Below are 20008 nucleotides of genomic sequence, written 5' to 3' on the forward strand. Positions count from 1 at the left end.
TTTTTTCCATGGCCAAGTATGATGAGAAAAGGAGTTGGGATATATATGCTGGTTCGAAGGGTGTTTCTCTCTTTGGTATCTTACATGCTAATACCCCCTGGTTCCTTGGATATTTTGGCTTTGAAACTTGCTCCCTCCATGTGCTGGAACCTCCCAGCAGCTCTGTTCAATAATCCTGCAGACCTTCTCTACGTGGCTTCTATTTTTCCAGCAAAGGGCTGAGATTTTTGTGGCTTATTTTGGGGTTTTGTATGGGCCAAGGTGGTTCCTTCAGCAAGTGGGCTATTTTTGTTAAACATTGGGCTTTTTGGTTGTGTCAATAGGCTATTTGGCTTGGGCTATTGGGCTATTGGGCTATTGGGCTATTTTTTCTCTCTTGTGCTCACCCACATGTTTGGGCCTAAAAAATGAGTTTGAGTCTCGAGGCTCCCAAGAAAACCGAGACCTTCCATTTTTCGGCCCATCAATGGGCCTCATGTTGATTCATTACCATCCATGCCACAACCCACTCAAGCAAGCCCCAAGCGTTTGAGGGGCTTGAGCCCACTTAGGCTTGTAGCGTGGTTGGGTGTGAGATAACGATTTCGTGCTTGGCATGGCATGTCGCTTGGCATGTTTTAATTATGATGCTTGGTGGGATAATTAGCATAGATTTGTAGAGCTAATGGATTTTATAATCTTAATCTTGATTCCTAGCATGACGGATTATTTATTTGGCATGGCACTTGGAGTGTGACTTGTGCATGACAGACTTTCGTGTGCTCTAAATCGGGTCTTTTCTCAATAATATATCATTTTAGGCCGAGAATATTTTCGGGCCCAACCGTGGATTTTTTGGGCCTCAACAGAATGAAATTTGTGTTGATTTGTCAAATTGCGTTGGCTTATCCAAAATTTCAACTGCAGTTGTGGCTAAAGATAGGAGCTGGTCGATTGAGAAGCCAACACTTTAGAACATGAACAAGCAAGGTGAGCAAGATTGCTTCAGTTTTAACATCACAATAACTTAGGGTCCTTTGTAGCAGTGTTTACCTAAATGGTGTACATATTGATGATGGTTGTCATGTCGACAATTGAAACTAGTGTAACACCCCATGATACAACAAGTGGAATGCTAACCAAGATATCTGAATCCGATTCGGAAACTCGAAATTGATTTATAAATTGTAAATAGTTGAGGGCCTTGAGTGGAGAATTGAAAGGCAACCTTCTTGATAACTGACTTGAACCCGCAATCCAGTTTTCCAATAAATGAATTACAATTGCTCTAACAGAGGAGGGAGAGAAAGATGGAAACGGGGAACAATAAAACGGAAATAGAAAAGTTTTCTCCTAGCTAACAGAGGTGTTGAAAGTCTGCATTTGGATAACACCAATAAAGGCATTTGGAGAAGATGCTCAACCCAGCAAGATCAGAAAACTGATTGTTAGACGTTAGAATAAAATTTTCAGATTCTACGACAGGCGGATGAAACTCATTGTTTATGTATGTACGGATAGAAATTACATTTGTATTATTATTAACATATTGATCATAGTAATTAGTAATTCAATTAATAGGGTAAATTGGTCATTTTATATTAGGGTAAATTAGTAATTCAATTAATAGTTTGATAGTGGGGTGTCCTCAGTTAATTTTAAGGTTCATTTAGCAACACTCATTTTTTTCCTTCTAAATTTCCCTGTTTCTTTTTTAAGAACAGTTGTTTTATTATTATGGAAATTGCTCTTAAATAGCATATCAATATAGCAAAGAGTCTTACTGTATCGATATCATCTTGAAATGTTGTCGATATTGTCTCATTATATCAATAGCAATTAGTCCATAACATAGATAAAATATGAATATTCTGTTGTCATTGTCGATTTGTTACACTAGTAGTGTTATTTAAGAACAATGCTATGTTTAGGAACGATGTTGTTTGGGAGTTTTACCCTATTTTTTGGGGAATCGTGCAATAGACTATTCCAAGTATTTGCAAAAAAAATAAGATAGCTAATCTTTTGGTTAGGCGGTAACAAGGGTCCTCCACAATTTCAGTAGGCTCAATGGTAAGAAAAATTCATTAAAAGTTCAAATATTCAATAGGGTTACATTTCTATCTATGGCAAGGACCAACGAGCAAGAATTTTGTTTCAGCTTAATTTGTCTGGCCATTCACAATCTCCCTATCTACTTCGATTTGTGAACTTGCTCAACTTGCAAAGCCTGTCATGAAGCTTTTGTCTGCTCTCTCTCTCTCTCCCCCCCCAACCACACCCCCCCACTTTGGAGCTTTGTCAAAATAAAATATTCTATATGATGCAGCCACGGTTTACACTACTTGCAAGATAACTTTTGAGAACCTTGAATCAATCGAACAAGCTTTGCATTACTAAGCATGATATGTATTTCTTCATCTAAGGCCTCATGTCTTCCTCCTGATAACAAACCATGAATCTTCAATCCATTTTCTAGTTCAATAGCTTCGCTCATTTTTCTTACAACCTTCCCATAGCAGAGGTATCTCCCACAGGCTCCATAGTCCATGGCTTCATAAACATAGACATGTGCTTCTGCCGCCTTCTTCGCATCCTCAACGGCTAGGTGACCGTGTTTGAGCATGACCTTGCCGCCTACATAGGCATAACAAAATGAAGGTTAAGCATTTTTTTAATCCAAAATGTTCTCTTATCACACGATCTGACATGTTAAGTTGTTTGTTAAAATGTCAATTTGAATTGACCGTCCGTTGTTTATATTAAAATGCCAGACTGTCTGATGAGAGAATATTTCCTGTTTTTAAGATATATATGGTAGAATGAGATGTATTTAGTATCTGCCTTTAAGATATGGTACATAGTTGTGAGCATTTGGAAAAGATGCATCCATGAGAAGGCCGGGGCAGACTGTAACAAGATTCACTTTCATTTCCTTGGACTTCCTCCAACAAGTCATCTCTGCAGTGGTCTTTCCTAAGGCTAGCCAAAGCTGTTCATGATCGCAATAAGAGGATGAATTTTTCAGAGACGTCCATAATTTGTTTGGTGTGATTAATTTTCAAATATCAGCAAAAATTCAACAACTCTAAGGCCTGTAAAGATTTTTAAGTACCTATTTTTATACCTTGTTTTCTCTGCAGAATTCCTCATTGGTCCAGCTAAACTCATCAATGATCTTGTTTTCATTGTCACCAGTCCAAATGGCAGCAAGAAGAGAGGAAGTGAAGATACATCTCTTTGCATATGCTGCCCTGCCACAAGCTTCAATAACATTCCTTGCCGCTTCAGCCTCGAGAAATGCCATTTGTTCCTGAATTGCACACTCTATCAGCTTCAGAAGAAAACCAAAATGCACTCTCTATCAGTGAGTACAATGGAAGCGTATGGCAAAACTTACCGAATAACCGGAGATACCGTGTGGATCAATGAAGGAGGAGGTATGAAAAATTGCATGACAACCTCTAAAAGCCTCACAGAGACTGTCCAGACTACCCATCTTCGCCACAACAACGCCCTCGAGTTGGTTTATCTCTTCATCTCTCATTAGCTTCTTCATGTCTTCATAATCCACTGCTCATCATAGGATGTAGTTTGAAGATGAAAATTAAGCATAGTAACCAATATATGAAAAACAGAAAATAGTACAATTGGACTGCATATTTGTGTGCCTCAAAGCAATTTAGACTCAAAGGCCGGCCCGATTAATTGTCGTTTTGTCTAAAAATGCAACAACCCATGATAGAAAATAAGAAAAAAGACAGGTGAGAACAATTTTGATCACCAAAATCCAAGAGAACCTGCAAGTTTTGTGATCATGCTTGTTGAAATTAAGAGGCAGACAAGCACAGAAGGTTTGCCAAGAAAAACTACAGCCAGGTACCTTGGTTTTGAATTGTGACTCGGACCAAGTAACCACGTGCCAATAGAGCCTTAACTATGTGAGAACCCAAGCTAGAATTCCCACCGGTCACACAAACCAGCTTCCTCTCTCTTGCATCCAAACCGCAGCTGAAGGCATTGTTCACACAAACCTTCTGCTCCTCCTCCCCTAAACAACGCACTTGAGGTTTTAGAACTGCGAATTCTTCCATTGCCATCTTTCTCATTCTCTCTCTAAACTCTCATGCAGAGTATTTAAAACAAGAAAGGCTGGCTGCTCATAATTGATTTTAACTTTTTCTTTTTTGTTCTTGTCTTTCATGAGGGGCCTGAAATGCAGAAGGTAGTTGAAGAACATTAGATGAAAGGCACGAGGGTGGTAAGTGGCATTCAAACTAGAGAGTCAGCCAGTCAAGGGGGTGACAATGTGACATCCTATTGGTCAAATGCAACTTTTAGTTGTTAGTACATCAGAATTTTTTACATTTGAAATTAAAACAGTTAACCAACTTAATAATTTTTTTTTTATCCATCTGTGGTTGACTTGGGACTATGTCATCTACGGCAATGTCTATCCAGGTTTCTTACAGACCAGAACAATAACTTACTACATGCTTTAATCACAACCCATAATAAGCATAAGCCGGGGCTTTAATGACAAAACAAAGATAAACTGCAAGTGCATTAGAGGATTTTTTTCAAGGTAATACATGTCAAGACCCTTTTTCACTCACCTAGACCCATTGGTTTAGAGGATTAAAATATATTTGAAATTTTAAATAGCAGTGGGTCACCGCAGCAACTGGGCTACTATTAGGTGCCCCCTATAAACATTTTGAGTTTTTAAGAGTCAGATAGAGCCTCAGTGATGATGGCATTTGAAGAGAAGGATAATTCATAAACATGAACTATATATTATATATATGAAAACAACAAATACAGATACATACAATATTGTATCAATGAATCTAGATTACAAAAGAATACAGAAATGTGCATCCTGACAACAAAATCATGTTAGCAGAGAATACAAAAATTATGGAAAATGATGATTTGGGTAAGATTTACAAGATTTGAGCAACATAGCCTGGTTCCAATAGCACAATAAAGGGTCCCAAAAGTGAAGTGAAATTAATGGCCTGCACCCTTAACTTGTCTCAGTTGTTCCATAACCCAGATCTATCAATGGATATTACAGTACTTTGGTCTCTCTGGTCTCTGCTCCAGCTACTCTGAGTTTGGTCCCCATGCTCTCTAGAGTCTCTACTTGTCCAGCTACTCCCGGTTTTGCCCCCGTGCTCTCTAGAGTCTCTACTTTTCCAGCTACTCTGAGTGTGATTAAAAAAACTTGTACTGTTGTCTTGACTACCAAATGCCATTCTCTGAAACATTCTAATTTGTGCAGATTGTTGTGCGGAATCAAAAATTTCACTTTGTCCAGGTTTCATTCCGTTACTGAGATCTGATAATTCATCTAAGGAGTCAAAAGCCCTTACCACCTAGCAAGTGGAGAAAGTGTATTAGTTCACTTAAGTACAAACAAAATGTTGGAAAGGCTCATACCATATTTTGTAAGTACCTGTCTCATCCGTGGCCTTTTTGCAGCTGAATGACGCACACAAGCTGAAGCCGCCTCAATCATTCGAAACATTTCATTCTCAACATAATTCTTTTCCAGCCTTGAATCTGCCAACTCTTCAAAGTCTTCATTCTCAAGTGCTTGAGAAAGCAAAGGCCGAGCCTGGAGGAAAAGTTTAGCTGTTATAATCTAGGCATTGTAGACAACCATACAATTCTGGTCATATAAAGTTAGCATAATACAGGTAAAAACCCACTTAAAACATGCCAATGGAAAATCAGTAATCTAAATTAGCATAATCATATGCATTACTGAGAATAGAATAGTCCCACAATGATTTGCATAAACACACGTTTGAAAAAGAATAACTTCCACCACGTACAAGGAGATAATAACGATGTTTATGAATTTACCCATTCAACTAGGCTCTCATCACCCAATGGCTGAGAAGAATCCACGGGTTTGCGGCCTGTAATTAGCTCCAATAGCACAACACCATAAGAGTAAACATCAGACTTGTCTGTCAACTTTCCACTTGTTGCATATTCTGGAGCCATGTATCTGGAAAATCACACAAATTCCATTCATCAGAAGAACATATAAAAGCAAATGATACCATGAATAGAGAGATTGAAGAATGGGAAGGATCCTGATCCAAAGAAGTGAAGGTATCTACCCAAATGTTCCCATTACTCTTGTGGTTACATGCGTATTTGAATCCAATGATAGCTTTGCAAGCCCAAAATCTGCAACCTGTTAGTGAGAGAAAATTAATCTTTAGAAGATTAATTGCTGTCAAATGATTAACAATAACAGACAGCAAATACGTGGTCTGGCTGCCAGTTATTGTAAGAGGACTTTGTAGTCATTCCATGAATATATAAATATCAGACTCCGAAAAGGCTCTTATTTAAAAGATGGAAATGCGTCTATGTGAGAAGCACTATAAGCAATCACTATAACCGGATAGAAGCACTTTTCTGTTTTTCTTGAAAATTAAGGCTGTACAATACCTGAGCTTCAAAGTTGCTATCCAAAAGGATGTTTGATGACTTAATATCTCTGTGAATAATGCGGGGATGACCTAATAAACACATTAAAACAAAATATTAAGAGAAGAGAGAGAGAATTAGATGCTAGAAGGCATGACGTTAAATACAGCACTGAAGTAACAAACTTTGCACAACTTTGAAAACAGCCAACCTTTCTAATGTATAATAGTCATTTCATTTATATCATTTTTCTTTTGGGTTACCATATTGGAAATAAAAGCACAGACCATGATTAAATTCCAGAAATGAAGCTTGTTTGTTTTGGACATGTCAATTCTGTAAACAAATAATTCTTTCTCAATTGATAATGCTACTCAGAGGGTTGAAGGCCTTGGAAACAAATATAAACTTTGACTAATGCTGTTTCGCATAGGATAAATTACTATTTATACTTAGATGGAAACTATGACAAAGGAAAGGGTACTGTTCATTGAATTAACAAATAATAAAACAGTTTACATTTCTCATTGTGTGTCTGTATTCAAACAAACCAAGGTCTAGAAAAGTTGAATCCCAAATTGAGAGGTCCAGAAAAAAAAAAAAACAAAGAAGAAACTCACAATCTTCGTGTAAGTAAGCTATTCCACGAGCTGCACCAGCAGCAACCTTGACTCTGGTTGCCCAATCCAGAACCGGCCTGCCCTCACCTGCAGTTTTCAATAGAGGATAGTTAGAAGAGGTACAAATTTTCACAAGACACCACATGCAGACGAGAATTATGCTTCGAATTTACTAATGCTCCAAATGTTGCAAGATAATTTATGCATCACAATTACTGCATGTAGACATGGGAACTACACGCAGTGAATTTGAAATATAAATTACTAAGCAAGTCTATTGGCAACAGTCAACTTAGCCACCTCTTAAAAGATTATTAGTTAGTAAATCAATTACAATTATAGATATCGAACCAACAGGTACATAACACAAGCCCTACTTTGGTTCCCAAGCCTTTTAGATTTGTCTTCCTTTTAAAATCAGAAAGCTCACCATGAAGATGGTAATGTAGGGTATCGTTTGGAACAAAGTCATAGACAAGCAATCTTTGATGCTCAGATATACAGTAACCAACCAGGGAAACCAAATGGCGATGGTGTACACGACTAATAATTTCAACTTCAGCTTTAAACTCACGTTCCCCTTGTCCACCACCAATTTTTAGCTGTTTTACAGCAACCTCCCTTTCATCTTCCAGAACACCTTTGTATACACAACCAAATCCACCTTCGCCCAAAAGATTCTTTGTCGAAAAACCATTTGTGGCTTGGAGTAGTTCTTCATATGTAAACCATGATCTTGAATTGTTTACTCCACCAGGATCTGATTGTGCATACATGAAATCACTACCAGAACCATTTCCTACAAGGGGAGCTGGAGAATGCGGCTTCAGAAATACTGAATCTGGAGAGCAGAAAAAAGATCCATTAGTTTGAACTAAATGACCTCATTTGCGCATTCATCTACAGCTTGTTAGTTAATTCAGAAGCTTGACTTTAATAAGATTTATACAATGTTTTAGCCAGAGCATAGAAATCGAGTTTTCCATTTAGTTTCATCTACTAATACTATAATTTAGAGAGGTAATTATCTATTTGGCTCTATTTATAGTAATTTAGGGACTGATTTTTAAGGTTCCCTATTACATTCAGTTTTTCTATAACATTAGGATAATTTAGGTACTTTATTATTTTGGGATTACCTATCTAAATAGGCTTTATTGTAATAAGCTTTTAGTTTCTAGCATGTGATTAGTAGTGATTAAGATATCTATTTATGGTTACAGTAATTTTCCTTTTGTTCTAATGTTGTTCCTATTTACTAGTGTCAGATGCTTCTTGTCAACCAATAACCTATCAAACGTTATAGTCCTTGTATTCCTGGATGTTCAAATGTGATGTCCATTTTAAATGAAATCACAACTGGGAAAATATTAAAAGGCAAATAATTAGCATTTTACAGTGAATTAAACATTTATAATTCTTCCGATTCTCTTGGAACAGCTGCTACAATTCCTTGTCCGCGAAGCAAATTTGAATACTTAAGAGTGTCAACAAACCAACAAGAAAATGAAATAATTATTGTTGTGCATGTTCACTGTGTTACCTGAATTCTGAGATGAAGCGAAGGGGGAAGGCATGGTGTAACGAAGATTTGATCCAGTTCTTTTCTTGTGCTTCTTTGCAAACCAAACCGCCATAACAACAAGACTGAGCACCAGAAATCCAACTGCAATTCCAATTGCCACAGCTCCTCCCGTGTTTAACCCGCTTGTATTTCTAGATGTGGTATTTGACGTTACATTGGCATTAGTAGTTGACCTTGCAGTTGGCTTCTGTGGTAAGGGAGTTGGACTTGATGAATTACTAGGTGGAGCTGGAGAACTAAGAGGAGGTGAAGAAGATGAAGGGACTGAAGGAGGTGGTGATTGCAAAGAGGGTTCAGGGGGGGAGTTATCAGCTGGTGGAGGAGCAGATTTAGAACCAGATGGAGGAGGTGTACCAGTGGGGGACGGAGGAGATTTTTCTGGTGCTTTTCCCCGTGGTGGTGGTGGTGAAGAATTGGCCGAAGGTGGTGGTACATCGGCTGGAGGAGGTGGCGAATCTGAGGTGGATGTACGTGGAGGTGAGGCTTCTGCTGGAGGTGGTGGGGAAGATTGGGGAGGAGGGGAACCTCCTGATGGAGGTGGTGGGGACGCATTTGGTGGGGGTGCAGATGCAGCAGGAGGAGGGGAAGCTGGTGGCGAAGGTGGTGATGATGCGGGTGGTGATGGTGGGGGTGATGCCGCAGGAGGCGATGGGGGTGGAGCAGTTGGAGATGATGGGGGTGGAGACTGAGGAGGGGATGGGGGTGGAGCCTGAGGAGGCGAAGGCGGCGGTGTTGATGGTGGTGGTGATGATTTTGGAGGGGGAACAGCTGGTGTTGCTGGAGGAGGAGACTGGGGAAGAGGGGATGAAGCGTCAGAAGGGGTTGCAGTGGTTGTAGTAGTTGACGAATTTGATGGGGCAGGGGAAGCAGGTGGGGGTGGTGAGGTACCAGATGAAGTTGGTGGGACCGCAGAAGGGGAAGAATTTGGAGAAGGTGATGTTGAAGACATCTTTGTATGAAATGAATGCTAAATTCTCTACTTTTTTTTTGCTTTATTATATCAATTCCATTACCAAACTAGCCAAAATCAGTGACAGGAAAAGTCACTTTCGCTGAAAATCAAACATCAGCTAACACTACATAACAAAATACAATCGCCAAATGTCTTCCCCACAGCAACAACTAACTATAAACGACCGATTCTCTGAAAACTGAAAATGCCAGAAACTCCCAATTCAAAAGGACCAGGCAAAACCAATGCCTTCTAACTCCTTTACTGGTCCCCAAAACTCAGGAAAGTTTAGATGAACCCAAAATTCACAAAAAGTAAGCACAACCCAGTTCACAAAACCCTTGAAAGAACAACATTAACACCCAAAAACCAAAAAATTGAGGAAATATCAGATCACCATGCGCAAGCTTCAAACTTTAAAACCCAGATTTACTACTACAAGTAAAAGCTGATAACTTTATTGGGCAAATGCAGCAACCCAGATCACCAGACTGTGCATAGAGAAAACCAAGAAGCTAAAAAACTGGAGCAATTCATACCTCTCCCTCCCGGAAACGGAAATGGGGTATGCTGTTTGGGAGAGTTGGGTTCTTACAGGATGGAATCTTCGAATGCCACCGGTGTTTTCCGGAGAAAGCAATTTTCGTGGAAAATGGTGAAGACTCTCAAAAGGTGTAGCCCACAAAACACGCTAGTAAACGTGGGGGCGACTTTGGAAGAAGAGTGCCTCCTCACTGGTGACTCCACATGCAGAGCGGCAGTGGCAGCCAAAAACAATCATTGTAAAATTACTCCTACCATTGCGCATGATCACAAATTTTGTGCTTAAGCCTACCATTGTGTTTTTTTTTCCCCCCTTCTAATTGAGTTTTATTTGTTTTATATATTTTTTTTCTTTTTGAATGGTATAAATTAGAAAAGTATAATCAACCCAATAGAAAGAAGATAAAATGCAAGACTAAACTCTTTTTACCTTTTTTTTTATTGAGAGGAGCGATAATACTAAACTCACACACACTACATGCATAGTAGGACTCGAACTAAGAATCTTACTTGTGAAAATAATTATTCTAAACCGCTACACTAGTGGATCTTTTACGCAAAGCTAAACTCTTTAGCTCTACCAAGCAATGTACAAATGTGAGGGCTCATTTTTATTGTCTTATCCAATTAGTCACTTTTTAATAACCCAATTATATTTTGAAAAGGAAAAAAACAAACAAACAAACAAACTTTTCAAGCTTTAACCTTTCGGTTTTTTTCTTTCTGGATTTTGAAAATTAAAAATAATTGGCATCTGCAGTAATTTTGCATCAATGGAGGTGAATAAAAAAAACCTTTTTTCTCATTTAAAAAAGGGATAAATAAAAGAAGGGTCAAAAGAATGAGGCCGCGTAATCCAATAGTCAGCGCTTAAGGTTATAATAGAAGAGGTGATTTATCAAATAAATTGTGAGATCTCATTCTCACTGCCAACACGGTCTCCCAACTGCCATGTTGTCCCAATGTGCGCATGTTGATGAAACGGCAATAAACAACTCTTAAAACACATAGCCTTTTAACTTGTTTAATTTGTTTGAGGAGAAGGAGAGGAGGGGGCTTTGTCTTATGGGTTGTTTTATGAGGTGGTTTAATGTGAAAAAGCCATGCTCATGATCTTGAAATCTTCAACTTCAAGGCTTTTGATGAGGGAGGAGGTTGGTTGGTTGACCTAATGATGGAAGATGGCATGCATTCTTCTCATGGTGACAAGCTAACTGAAATTGAAATGTAGCACCTTCCACTCTTTGATTTTTATATATGTTGGTGTACAACTCATTGTAGCTTTTGCTTGTCTTTTAGCAAGGTTCTTCTTTGAGTATTAAGAATGATACAATTTTGAGTTTTGAGAAAAAGGTGTGATGTGAGTGAAGATGATGGTGGTAGCTTCTTAAGCTTATATTGCCCTAGGATTTGAAAACAATAATATTTTAAGATGAGATCTCTAAGTTTGAAAGAAAATGAGACCCTTTCTAATAAGTTACCCAAATAAAACTCTAGCAATATGACTTTTTTTTTAGGGAGATTCACTATTATACCAAATACAGGAACTCAAATTATTTATAAAAAAAAACTATATGAAATGGACTTTAAAAACATACCCAAAGCTCATTTACTACATAACAAAAATGTTTTTAACTTCTTTTAAATTACAAAACTGCTATTGATTTCTTAAAATAAACCAAACCTCAAAACCTCATAAAAAAGCTCAAAACACTCAATATGGCATTAAAGTAATTTAATAAGGCCAGCTGTCATTTTTTGAGTTTTTTTTTGTTTGTTTATAGAAATTAAATGGTGTAATAGTTTTAGTGCTAAGAATGAATATATGACTAAATATCTTATTATTATTATTATTTTTTTATATTTATTTTATAAAAACGAGTTTGTTTATCTATTTATTTTTTACCCATGCTTTGTATATATAATTTTTTAAATAAAGAGGAAAATTCTTATGGGGCTATGAATAAATGGGCTTAATAATATTTAATAATGCTTTCTCTTCCTCCAAAAGGCTCCAACCATTTTGTAACCCAATTGTTGTTTGGGCCATCCCATTGAATAAAACCGGATCCTGACCCGAAAAACAAACAGAAAGCACTCCCATAGTCAGAAACCGCGTACATAAAAAGCGTGCACTTCGAATGCTTACTCTCTCTGCTCCAGTTCAGAGGTACGCGCTTCTTCATCCTCGGTCTTCCCATACTGAAAATTTACTAATTGCGACCTCATTTTTCGTAATCTTCTTTCGAATTTGATATACTGTTCCTATTTTCTTTGGTTGAATGCTTGTGTTTTGCCGCGTTTTGTTTGCTTGATTACTGATAAAATGCCGCAAAGAAAACGAACCCAATTTTTCTTAGTTCCAATATGAAGTGATGAAGTCCAGCAAAGTATGTGTAGCGAAATTTGAATCTAGTAGTGGTTGCTATTTGAATTGTAAATAGAAATCCATGTCTCACTATCCAGAAATTATCCAAATTCTGTTTTGTATTGTGTCTTTGTATATGAGTTTATGTGGAAACTTTGTCTACAACTCTGGCTTCAAGAATTATATGTCCATTTTTTCGTTTTTGGAAAGATTTTTAAACGCTAAATGTTGAATTCATAAGTTTAGTTTCTCTGTTCTCTCACTGCATTCATACTATGACACACAATCTTTACATCATTTGAAGGAGGAGATGAATTTGCCCATGCTTTATTTTTTTCCTTTCTAATGGATTGTCCAGTGGATGGTGAGGAGGGGAAGGCGGGGAAGCAAATGTTAAGCCCCTGCAATCTGTATTGTCAATGATACAATCCATAGTTTCCAAACATTAGTATTTAGATTAGCGAGCTAAAGTAGGAAGAGATCCAGTTTGCACCGTATACTATTTTAGAATATGAATACCTCTTCCTCTTACCCCTCTGTTTTATAACAAAAAATACTATATTATGCAGGAACCACCAACAGCAATCAAAATGTGTCGATACCAAGATTGGGAAGATGACCAACCAGATAGTGAAGTTCATGATGAATATCCTGGCAGAGATGCAGTGACTGCTTTTATACGCCAAATTGAACAATTAGAGGATTTTTGGACAACATGAAAGGTGATAGTTCCAAAAAGCCAAACAAATTTTGGTCTGGATTCTTGTCAGGCATCTGTTTCACCATACTGCTCAACTATGTGATCAAGTACGTAACTAGTAACTCGTAACTAGTTAGGGTTGATTTTGTATAGCAATTTGACATCCCAGACCTTATTCAGGTTCAGTGCACTTCTAATGGCATTTGTGTTCAGTTCTATTCATGTTGTGAAGAAACTCCTGTGGTTGTGGATGTTTTGACTTGTGCAATTTATTTGGCTGCTTTATGGCACCTATCTCCCCTTTAATCAAATTGTTAAGCATGACATGTTAGTTTGGTTATGTGAAGCACATATTTCTTGCCAATGGAAAGGTAGCATAGTGGTAGATTTATTTCATAAAAGCCATCTAAAATGAGACATATTTCATCATCGACAGGAAAGAAATACATATAAAGCTCACAATCAGTTGGAAGAAAAAATGAAAGCCAATGAAAACACGATAGTAAATCATAAGGTATTTAGAACTGCTCACTGTCTGCAACAAAGAATAAAATCACAAACACAATCATAACACAACCAAACTCAGTGATAGTGCCTAAACCAGCATACGTTCCCTCCAGCCTCAAATTCCTTTCCTTCCTCACCTCTGCTGTGGATCCACCACAACAAATTTGTAAGTGAGTTACCATCATCGTAACCATTCAAGTTCCTTAACTTCTGCAAAGCACCTTCTTTGTCGTAAATCCCTTCCAAGGAATAAACAAACCCTTTCCATCCTTCTCCAACTCCCTCCCTACTCAGAGCTGGTAAGGTCCACTTCACAAGATCCCTAACAAAGCCAACATCAGAGAACAAGACCTCACTGATTGGCAATAGTGGTAGCAACTGAATTCCAAGCCTGCATTCTCTCCACTCTGGAGGAGCAAACCAAAGACCACTGTCCCTCTTGGTAGCCCACAGAACTCCAACCAACCTATTTTCCCTTGTGAAATCTTCCCCATACATGCTATCTCCCTCTCTTACGTGCCACCACGTTTGAGCCGCCTGAATTTCCAATGCTGCAAGCATTGATCCTGTGGCCACGAGATGAGTGTCTCCATAGGCTAACCCCATCAATGCAGCTGAATAATAAGCATTCACTGCCTCACTCGTGCTCTCTTGATTCCGCCCGTCTGCAAATTCAGTTAGCCCGCCTGCCCACGAGTGTAATTTGTACAAATCAAAGCACCTCAGACGAGGATAATGTGAATTTGATCGCCTACCAATGCTCAGAAAATCGGCCGCAAGCGAATAAGCTTGAGGCCTGTACTTCCTCCCCCATGCAGGGTCAATCTTTGCAAGCACCGAAATGGCATAAAGAAAGTACCCCAGATGATAGTGGTGATCATTATAAATTCCAAAACCAAAATCTGCACCAGAATCAGTTGCTCCTTGTTTAGTGACAATTCCACCCCATTTGCGATCATACAAGAAACCATTTCCACTGAAACTTCCATCCAGCCACGGCTCAATTGTATCCTTCAAATATTTCCTAATTGCCGGAATCACATCAAGATAAGCCACCTCCTCAGCAATCAAAGCTAACCTTGCCGCTCGGGCAATCAATTTTCCATAAAAATAAGAAGATGTAGTTGTTATTGGGGTTGAATTCAGAGCTTCAACATCTTTCCGAAGTGCAGAAATAATTTCAGCATATGAATCTTCTTTAATACCTCTGGTTGAATGCCAAGTGACTGAAACAGGGTCTGGTTTCAAAACCCATGAATCACCAACAACACCAACAAGATCACCATCAATGCTTTTGAACTTAAAATCCTCCAAAATAGTAACATCACAATCGTCACCAGAAAGAAGCTGAAGATGGAGAGGATGAGCCAGCATAAGCAAATCACCCCATCCTTTCTTTTCCCATTTATATTCCAAAGAAAATGGCTTCGTGAACACAGCTTCACCCGAAACCGGGTAACACGAGCTGAACTGGTCGAGGGTTGCCTCGTATTGTGGATCAGAATCCGGCAATATGGCAATCCGAATAATCCCAGAAAACCCACCAGAAGTGATCAATGACAGGCTGCTGCTAGTCAAATCAATTGGGGATGATGTGTAGATAAGCCATGTTTGATTGTTGTTGAGCTTGATGGTGTATTTGGTGCGTGAGCTATTGGAAGAACAAGAGAGAACTGCATGAATGGTGGAGATTGAAAGCTCAGTGCGGCTAGAAACAGAGCAGGTGACAAAGGGGCTTCCCCGGACGAGAAAGAAGCGGAGATTGGAGGAGGGAAAGTCCAGAGTGACACTGAGATCATTGAATGAAGAGATTTTATGCGTCTCTTGGGAATTGGAGTTTTGTGAGGCAGAGATGGTGAGATCAGCTATGAAAATTTGGTACAGAAAAGCAGAGTTGAAGAAGCGAGATGGGTAAGAGATGGTGAGAGAGGAGGAGGAGGATTTGATTTGGTAGGGGTGAAAATACTCAGGTTGGTCCCCATTTTTGAGGGCAAAGTTTTGGAAGAAAGAGTTGGTGGGAAGAGGCGTTGTGAGGAGATTGGGGGAGAAGAAATGGGAAGGGTCAGGGAGGACTGTGGATTGGGTTTGAGGGAAGAGGAAAGGGGTGGCGGTTGGTGGCTTGAGGGCTGGCTGTGGTGGCGGTGGCATGGTTTCGGATTCTTCAGGAGATGGTGGCGATGGAAATGAAGGTGAAGATGGAGGGGGTTTATAGGGCTTGCGAGGTTTTTTGAAACTCTTGGTGATTAAGATTTTGACTTTTCTTTTAATTTTTTTCAACATTGGATTTGGTGTGAAAACGAGTCGAATTAATGCAACAGAAGGCGGAATGAACGACTCTGAAATAATAATAAATAAATAAATAAAATAGAAATATTGTTTTTTGATGGGTTGGTGGGAAATGGATGGAGCCAAGAGGGAAAGTAGGAGGAAATGGTGGGAGGATTTTAGCTGTTAGTTACCAAACTAGGAGGAGGAGGAGGAGGAAGAAGAAGAAGAAGAAGAAGTAGTTTTGTATATACCTTAGAAATTTGGAACCCCACAAAACCCAATTTCTGGGTTTAAGAGGATTGCAAGATATCCAAAAAAGTACTTGAATTTGAAGGAAGGGATAAAAATACCAAGGTGGGTTTTCAGAATGCTTGAGAGCCAAGCAAAAGAAATGCCCAAAAGAACAAGAACAATGTGAATTTTTCTTATCTTAGTCATTTGGGCTCATGACTTAGTTGGCCTGAAATGAAAGATAAGGTCAAAAACACACAATTAGATTCTAGATAACGAAATGGAAATGTGTGATTGATGACTTGATTAAAGAAACAAAAATGAGAAAAATGAATCAATCATGGAACATTATTATTTTTCTTTACAATGGCATTTTCGTTCAATTCTTTTCATGCTGTGAAAAACGCACTGCTGGTACTGGTTGTTTTTACTTAAAGATAATGCTTCCTTGTGAACACGTCTATTCTGTGAACAGAAAACTAAGCAAAACAGCTTGCTATTTGGAATGCATCTTTCTTGGCATGAAAAGGAATTGCCAAGCTATATAGATGTTAATGTTTTTGGGTAAGTGAGTGGTAGACATTGTTTATAAATAACCTGGAAATGCATCTTGAATGTCACATTTCAGAGAAGCACAAGAACAATGACAGAGAAACCAACAAAGAAACACACAATTCACTTGGAAGAACAAATAGAAGCCAACAACATATGGCGCATTCCGAAAGAAGCTCAACCAGCAAACAGAGCGCAATTCACTTAGAAAAGCAAATAAAAGTGAACAGAATATAGCTTAGACAAAGAAGCTGAACTTAAAAACAGAAGTCATCCAAAATGGCATAGAAAGGATTAACCAACAAAACATAACTCTGTCTAAGCCCCCATTCTATGTCCACAACCCTCTCATTTTCCCTCACCTCTACTGTGAATCCACCATAAAAGATTTGTGAGAGAATTCCCATCATCAAAACCCTTCAACTTCCTGATCTTCTTCAATGCATTTTCTTTGTTGTAAATCCCTTCCAAGGCATAAGCAAACCCTTTCCATTTCTCAGTATGTAGAGCAGGTGATGTCCATTTCACAAGTTGTTTGACATAGCCAACATCAGAGAACAAGACCTCAGTGATTGGCAATATGGGCAGGACCTGAATTCCAAGCCTACACTCTCCCCGGTCTGGAGGAGCAAACCAAAGTCCACTGTCCCTCTCGTTACGGTTAGCCCATAAAACTCCCGCCACCCGATTATTCCTTGTGAAATCTCCCTCATAAAGTTTACCTCCCTCTTTGACATGCCACCAAACTTTAGCTGCATCAATTTCAAAATGGAAAACACAAATCGGAGTATAGTTTTAATTGATTAAATTTTGTCACATACAAAAGAATTTGTTAATTTGCATGCTACCAACTACAAAAAAAAAAAAAAATTAAGGAAAAAAACTCAACCTAAAGACTAATCAAAGATCCTACTGTGAACCTAAAATCCTACTATGAATCCACCATAGGAGATTAGTGAGAGAGTTTCCATCATCAAAACCCGTCAAGCTCCTAATCTTCTCCAAAGCACCATCCTTATCATAAATCCCTTGCAAGGCATAGACAAAACCCTTCCATCCTTCCTCAACTCCTTCTCTACTCAGAGATGGCAATGCCCATTCCACAATTTCCTTAGCAAAGCCATCATCAGAGAACAAGATCTCAGTGATTGGGGATATGGGCAGCAATTGAATTCCAAGCCTCATTTCTTTTGCCTCTGGAGGAGCAAACCAAAGTCCACTGTCTCTCTTGTTTGCCCATGAAACTCCCACAATTCTATTTTCCTTTGTGAAAGCTTCCTCATAAAGTGTATCTCCTTCTCTTACATGCCACCACATTTGAGCTGCTTGAATTTCCAAAGCTGTAAGCATTGATCCACTGTCAAAAAGATTGGTGTCTCCATAGGCTAGGCCCATTAATGCAGCTGAATAGTAAGCATTCACTGCTTCACTTGTGCTCTCTTGGTTCCTTCCATCTCCAAATTCAGTCAGTCCTCCAGCCCAAGAGTGTAGTGTGTACATATCAAAGCATCTCAACTTTGGATAGTTTGAATTCGATTGGTTGCCCAAGTTGATGAAATCAGCTGCAAGAGAGTAAGCTTGGGCCTTGTACTTGATCCCCCATGCTGGATCAATCTTTGCAAGCACTGAAATACCATACACAAAATATCCTAGATGGTAATGGTGATCATTATAAACTCCAAACCCGAAATCTGCACCCCGATCAGTTGATCCTTGTTTGGTGAGAAGTCCACCCCATTTAGGATCATACAGAAAACCATTCCCACTAAAAGTACCATCCAACCATGGCTCAATTGCGTCCATCAAGTATTTCTTAATTGCTGGAACCACATCAAGGCAATCCACCTCTTCAGCAATCAAAGCCAACCTTGCTGCTCTGGCAACCAATTTCCCATAAAAATATGACGATGCAGTTGTTATTGGAGTCGAACTGAGAACCTCCACATCGTGACGAAGTGCAGAAACAATTTCAGGGTACGAACCTTGTTTGACGCCTTCAATTGAGTGCCAAGTGACTGAAACATTATGTGATCTCAACTCCCACGAATCACCAACAACACCAACCAGATCACCATCAATGCTTTTGTACATGAAATCATCCAAAACTGTAGCGTTAGCGTTAGACAGAATCTGAAGATGGAGAGGATGAGCTAGCATAAGCAAATCTCCCTGTCCATACTTTACCCATTTATATTCCAAAGTAAATGACTTTGTGAACACAGCTTCACCAGAAACAGGGTAAGCATAACTAAACCGGTCAAGGATTGACTCGTATTTTGGATCAGAACCCGGCACCAATGCAATCCGAATAGTCCCAGAATAGCCATCAAAAGTTAAGGTTGATGGGCTGCTTCTAGTCAAATTACTTGGGGATGAGGTGTATAGAACCCATGTTTGATTGTTGTTAAGTTGGACGATGAACTTGGTGTTTGAGTTGCTCGAATAGGATTCGAGGATTGCGTGAATGGTTGAGACAGAAACTGCAGTGGGGCTAGACACATTGCAGGTGACATAGGGGCTTCCTCGAGCGAGGAAGAAGCGAAGGTTGGACGAGGGAAAGTCCAAGGTGACACTAAGATCAGTGAAGCCAGAGATTACACGGCGGCTGCTATTTGCTGCATCTATGTTGGTGCTGGTTTGGGAGGCATAGATGGTGAGGTCAGGGGCAAAGGTTTGGGAGATAAAAGCAGAGGTGGAGGAGAGAGATGGGTAGGAGAGAGATAGAGAGGAGGAGGAGGAGTTGATGCTGTACGGGTGGAAGTATTCGGGTTTATCACCATTGTTGAGTGCAAAGTTCTGGAAAAAAGAATTAGTGGGGAGAGGGGTTGAGAGGAGGTTTGGAGAGAAGAAGCTCGACGGTTCAGGGAGGATTGTGGATTGGGTTGGAGGGAATTGGAATGGGGATGATGATGATGAGGTGGTCTCTGGAATTAGCGAGAAAGCTGACATGCAAATGATGAGAGCAAAAGAGAAACCATAAGTAGTGATGTTGTTGTTTGCCATTGCGCCTTGTGGTGGTAAATTCTCTCTTCAATTAGCAACATATTTATAAGCTTTCTTCAAGATTTTCCTAGTTCTTCATGAATATTTTTTTTGTTGGGTTTCTTTAGAAAATTGATAAGACCAAACAAACAAAGAAAAAGAAACAAGATAGAGAAAATTCAAGAGCGTGATAAGACCAAACAAACAAGAAAAACTTCAGAATCCGCTGATGATGTAGCCTTTAATATGTTGGCACGAGTTTCTTCTT

The 20008-nt window shown here is 39.1% G+C and overlaps 4 protein-coding genes and 1 long non-coding RNA gene across 5 annotated transcripts; 1 reads left to right on the forward strand and 4 right to left on the reverse strand.

Annotated features, from left to right (window-relative positions):
- Positions 1 to 2041: 2041 nt before the first annotated feature.
- LOC117622428 (cinnamoyl-CoA reductase-like SNL6) lies at positions 2042 to 4556 on the reverse strand. Its single transcript, XM_034353095.1, has 5 exons — positions 3863 to 4556; positions 3380 to 3552; positions 3107 to 3292; positions 2824 to 2971; positions 2042 to 2616 (listed from the first exon to the last, which is right to left on the reverse strand). The coding sequence occupies exons 1-5, from the start codon at positions 4086 to 4088 to the stop codon at positions 2321 to 2323; spliced, it is 1029 nt and encodes a 342-aa protein (XP_034208986.1). The 5' UTR covers positions 4089 to 4556; the 3' UTR covers positions 2042 to 2320.
- Positions 4557 to 4759: 203 nt separating this feature from the next.
- Positions 4760 to 10343, reverse strand: LOC117622313 (proline-rich receptor-like protein kinase PERK8). Its single transcript, XM_034352957.1, has 8 exons — positions 8596 to 10343; positions 7483 to 7893; positions 7053 to 7139; positions 6454 to 6524; positions 6117 to 6193; positions 5854 to 6001; positions 5441 to 5602; positions 4760 to 5360 (listed from the first exon to the last, which is right to left on the reverse strand). The coding sequence occupies exons 1-8, from the start codon at positions 9584 to 9586 to the stop codon at positions 5019 to 5021; spliced, it is 2289 nt and encodes a 762-aa protein (XP_034208848.1). The 5' UTR covers positions 9587 to 10343; the 3' UTR covers positions 4760 to 5018.
- A 1871-nt stretch (positions 10344 to 12214) lies between these two features.
- Positions 12215 to 13490, forward strand: LOC117622122. The gene is made up of 2 exons (XR_004584951.1): positions 12215 to 12302; positions 13070 to 13490. It is a non-coding gene; the product is annotated as an uncharacterized LOC117622122 (long non-coding RNA).
- A 74-nt stretch (positions 13491 to 13564) lies between these two features.
- On the reverse strand, positions 13565 to 16183 carry LOC117622121 (probable endo-1,3(4)-beta-glucanase ARB_01444). The gene has a single exon (XM_034352672.1). It carries the CDS (start codon positions 15985 to 15987, stop codon positions 13783 to 13785), a length of 2205 nt encoding a protein of 734 aa, XP_034208563.1. The 5' UTR covers positions 15988 to 16183; the 3' UTR covers positions 13565 to 13782.
- Positions 16184 to 17667: 1484 nt separating this feature from the next.
- On the reverse strand, positions 17668 to 19761 carry LOC117621961 (probable endo-1,3(4)-beta-glucanase ARB_01444). Its single transcript, XM_034352485.1, has one exon. It carries the CDS (start codon positions 19759 to 19761, stop codon positions 17668 to 17670), a length of 2094 nt encoding a protein of 697 aa, XP_034208376.1.
- Between the last annotated feature and the right edge of the window lie 247 nt (positions 19762 to 20008).

This window comes from Prunus dulcis, chromosome 3 (assembly GCF_902201215.1).
Source record: "Prunus dulcis chromosome 3, ALMONDv2, whole genome shotgun sequence".
Lineage (NCBI taxonomy): Eukaryota > Viridiplantae > Streptophyta > Magnoliopsida > Rosales > Rosaceae > Prunus > Prunus dulcis.

What these genes read in the sequence shown, in the direction of transcription:
- LOC117622428 (XM_034353095.1), bottom strand. Translation starts at nt 4,088, where the DNA reads ATGAGAAAGATGGCAATGGAAGAATTCGCAGTTCTAAAACCTCAAGTG. An exon ending in ACGGTATCTCCGGTTATTCG is followed by an intron (nt 3,293 to 3,379) that starts GTAAGTTTTGCC and finishes TGTGCAATTCAG; the next exon opens with GAACAAATGGCATTTCTCGA. An exon ending in AATTCTGCAGAGAAAACAAG is followed by an intron (nt 2,972 to 3,106) that starts GTATAAAAATAG and finishes GATCATGAACAG; the next exon opens with CTTTGGCTAGCCTTAGGAAA.
- LOC117621961 (XM_034352485.1), bottom strand. Translation starts at nt 19,761, where the DNA reads ATGGCAAACAACAACATCACTACTTATGGTTTCTCTTTTGCTCTCATC.
- LOC117622313 (XM_034352957.1), bottom strand. Translation starts at nt 9,586, where the DNA reads ATGTCTTCAACATCACCTTCTCCAAATTCTTCCCCTTCTGCGGTCCCA. An exon ending in AGAGTAATGGGAACATTTGG is followed by an intron (nt 6,002 to 6,116) that starts GTAGATACCTTC and finishes GTGATTTTCCAG; the next exon opens with ATACATGGCTCCAGAATATG. An exon ending in AAAGGCCACGGATGAGACAG is followed by an intron (nt 5,361 to 5,440) that starts GTACTTACAAAA and finishes TCCACTTGCTAG; the next exon opens with GTGGTAAGGGCTTTTGACTC.
- LOC117622121 (XM_034352672.1), bottom strand. Translation starts at nt 15,987, where the DNA reads ATGTTGAAAAAAATTAAAAGAAAAGTCAAAATCTTAATCACCAAGAGT.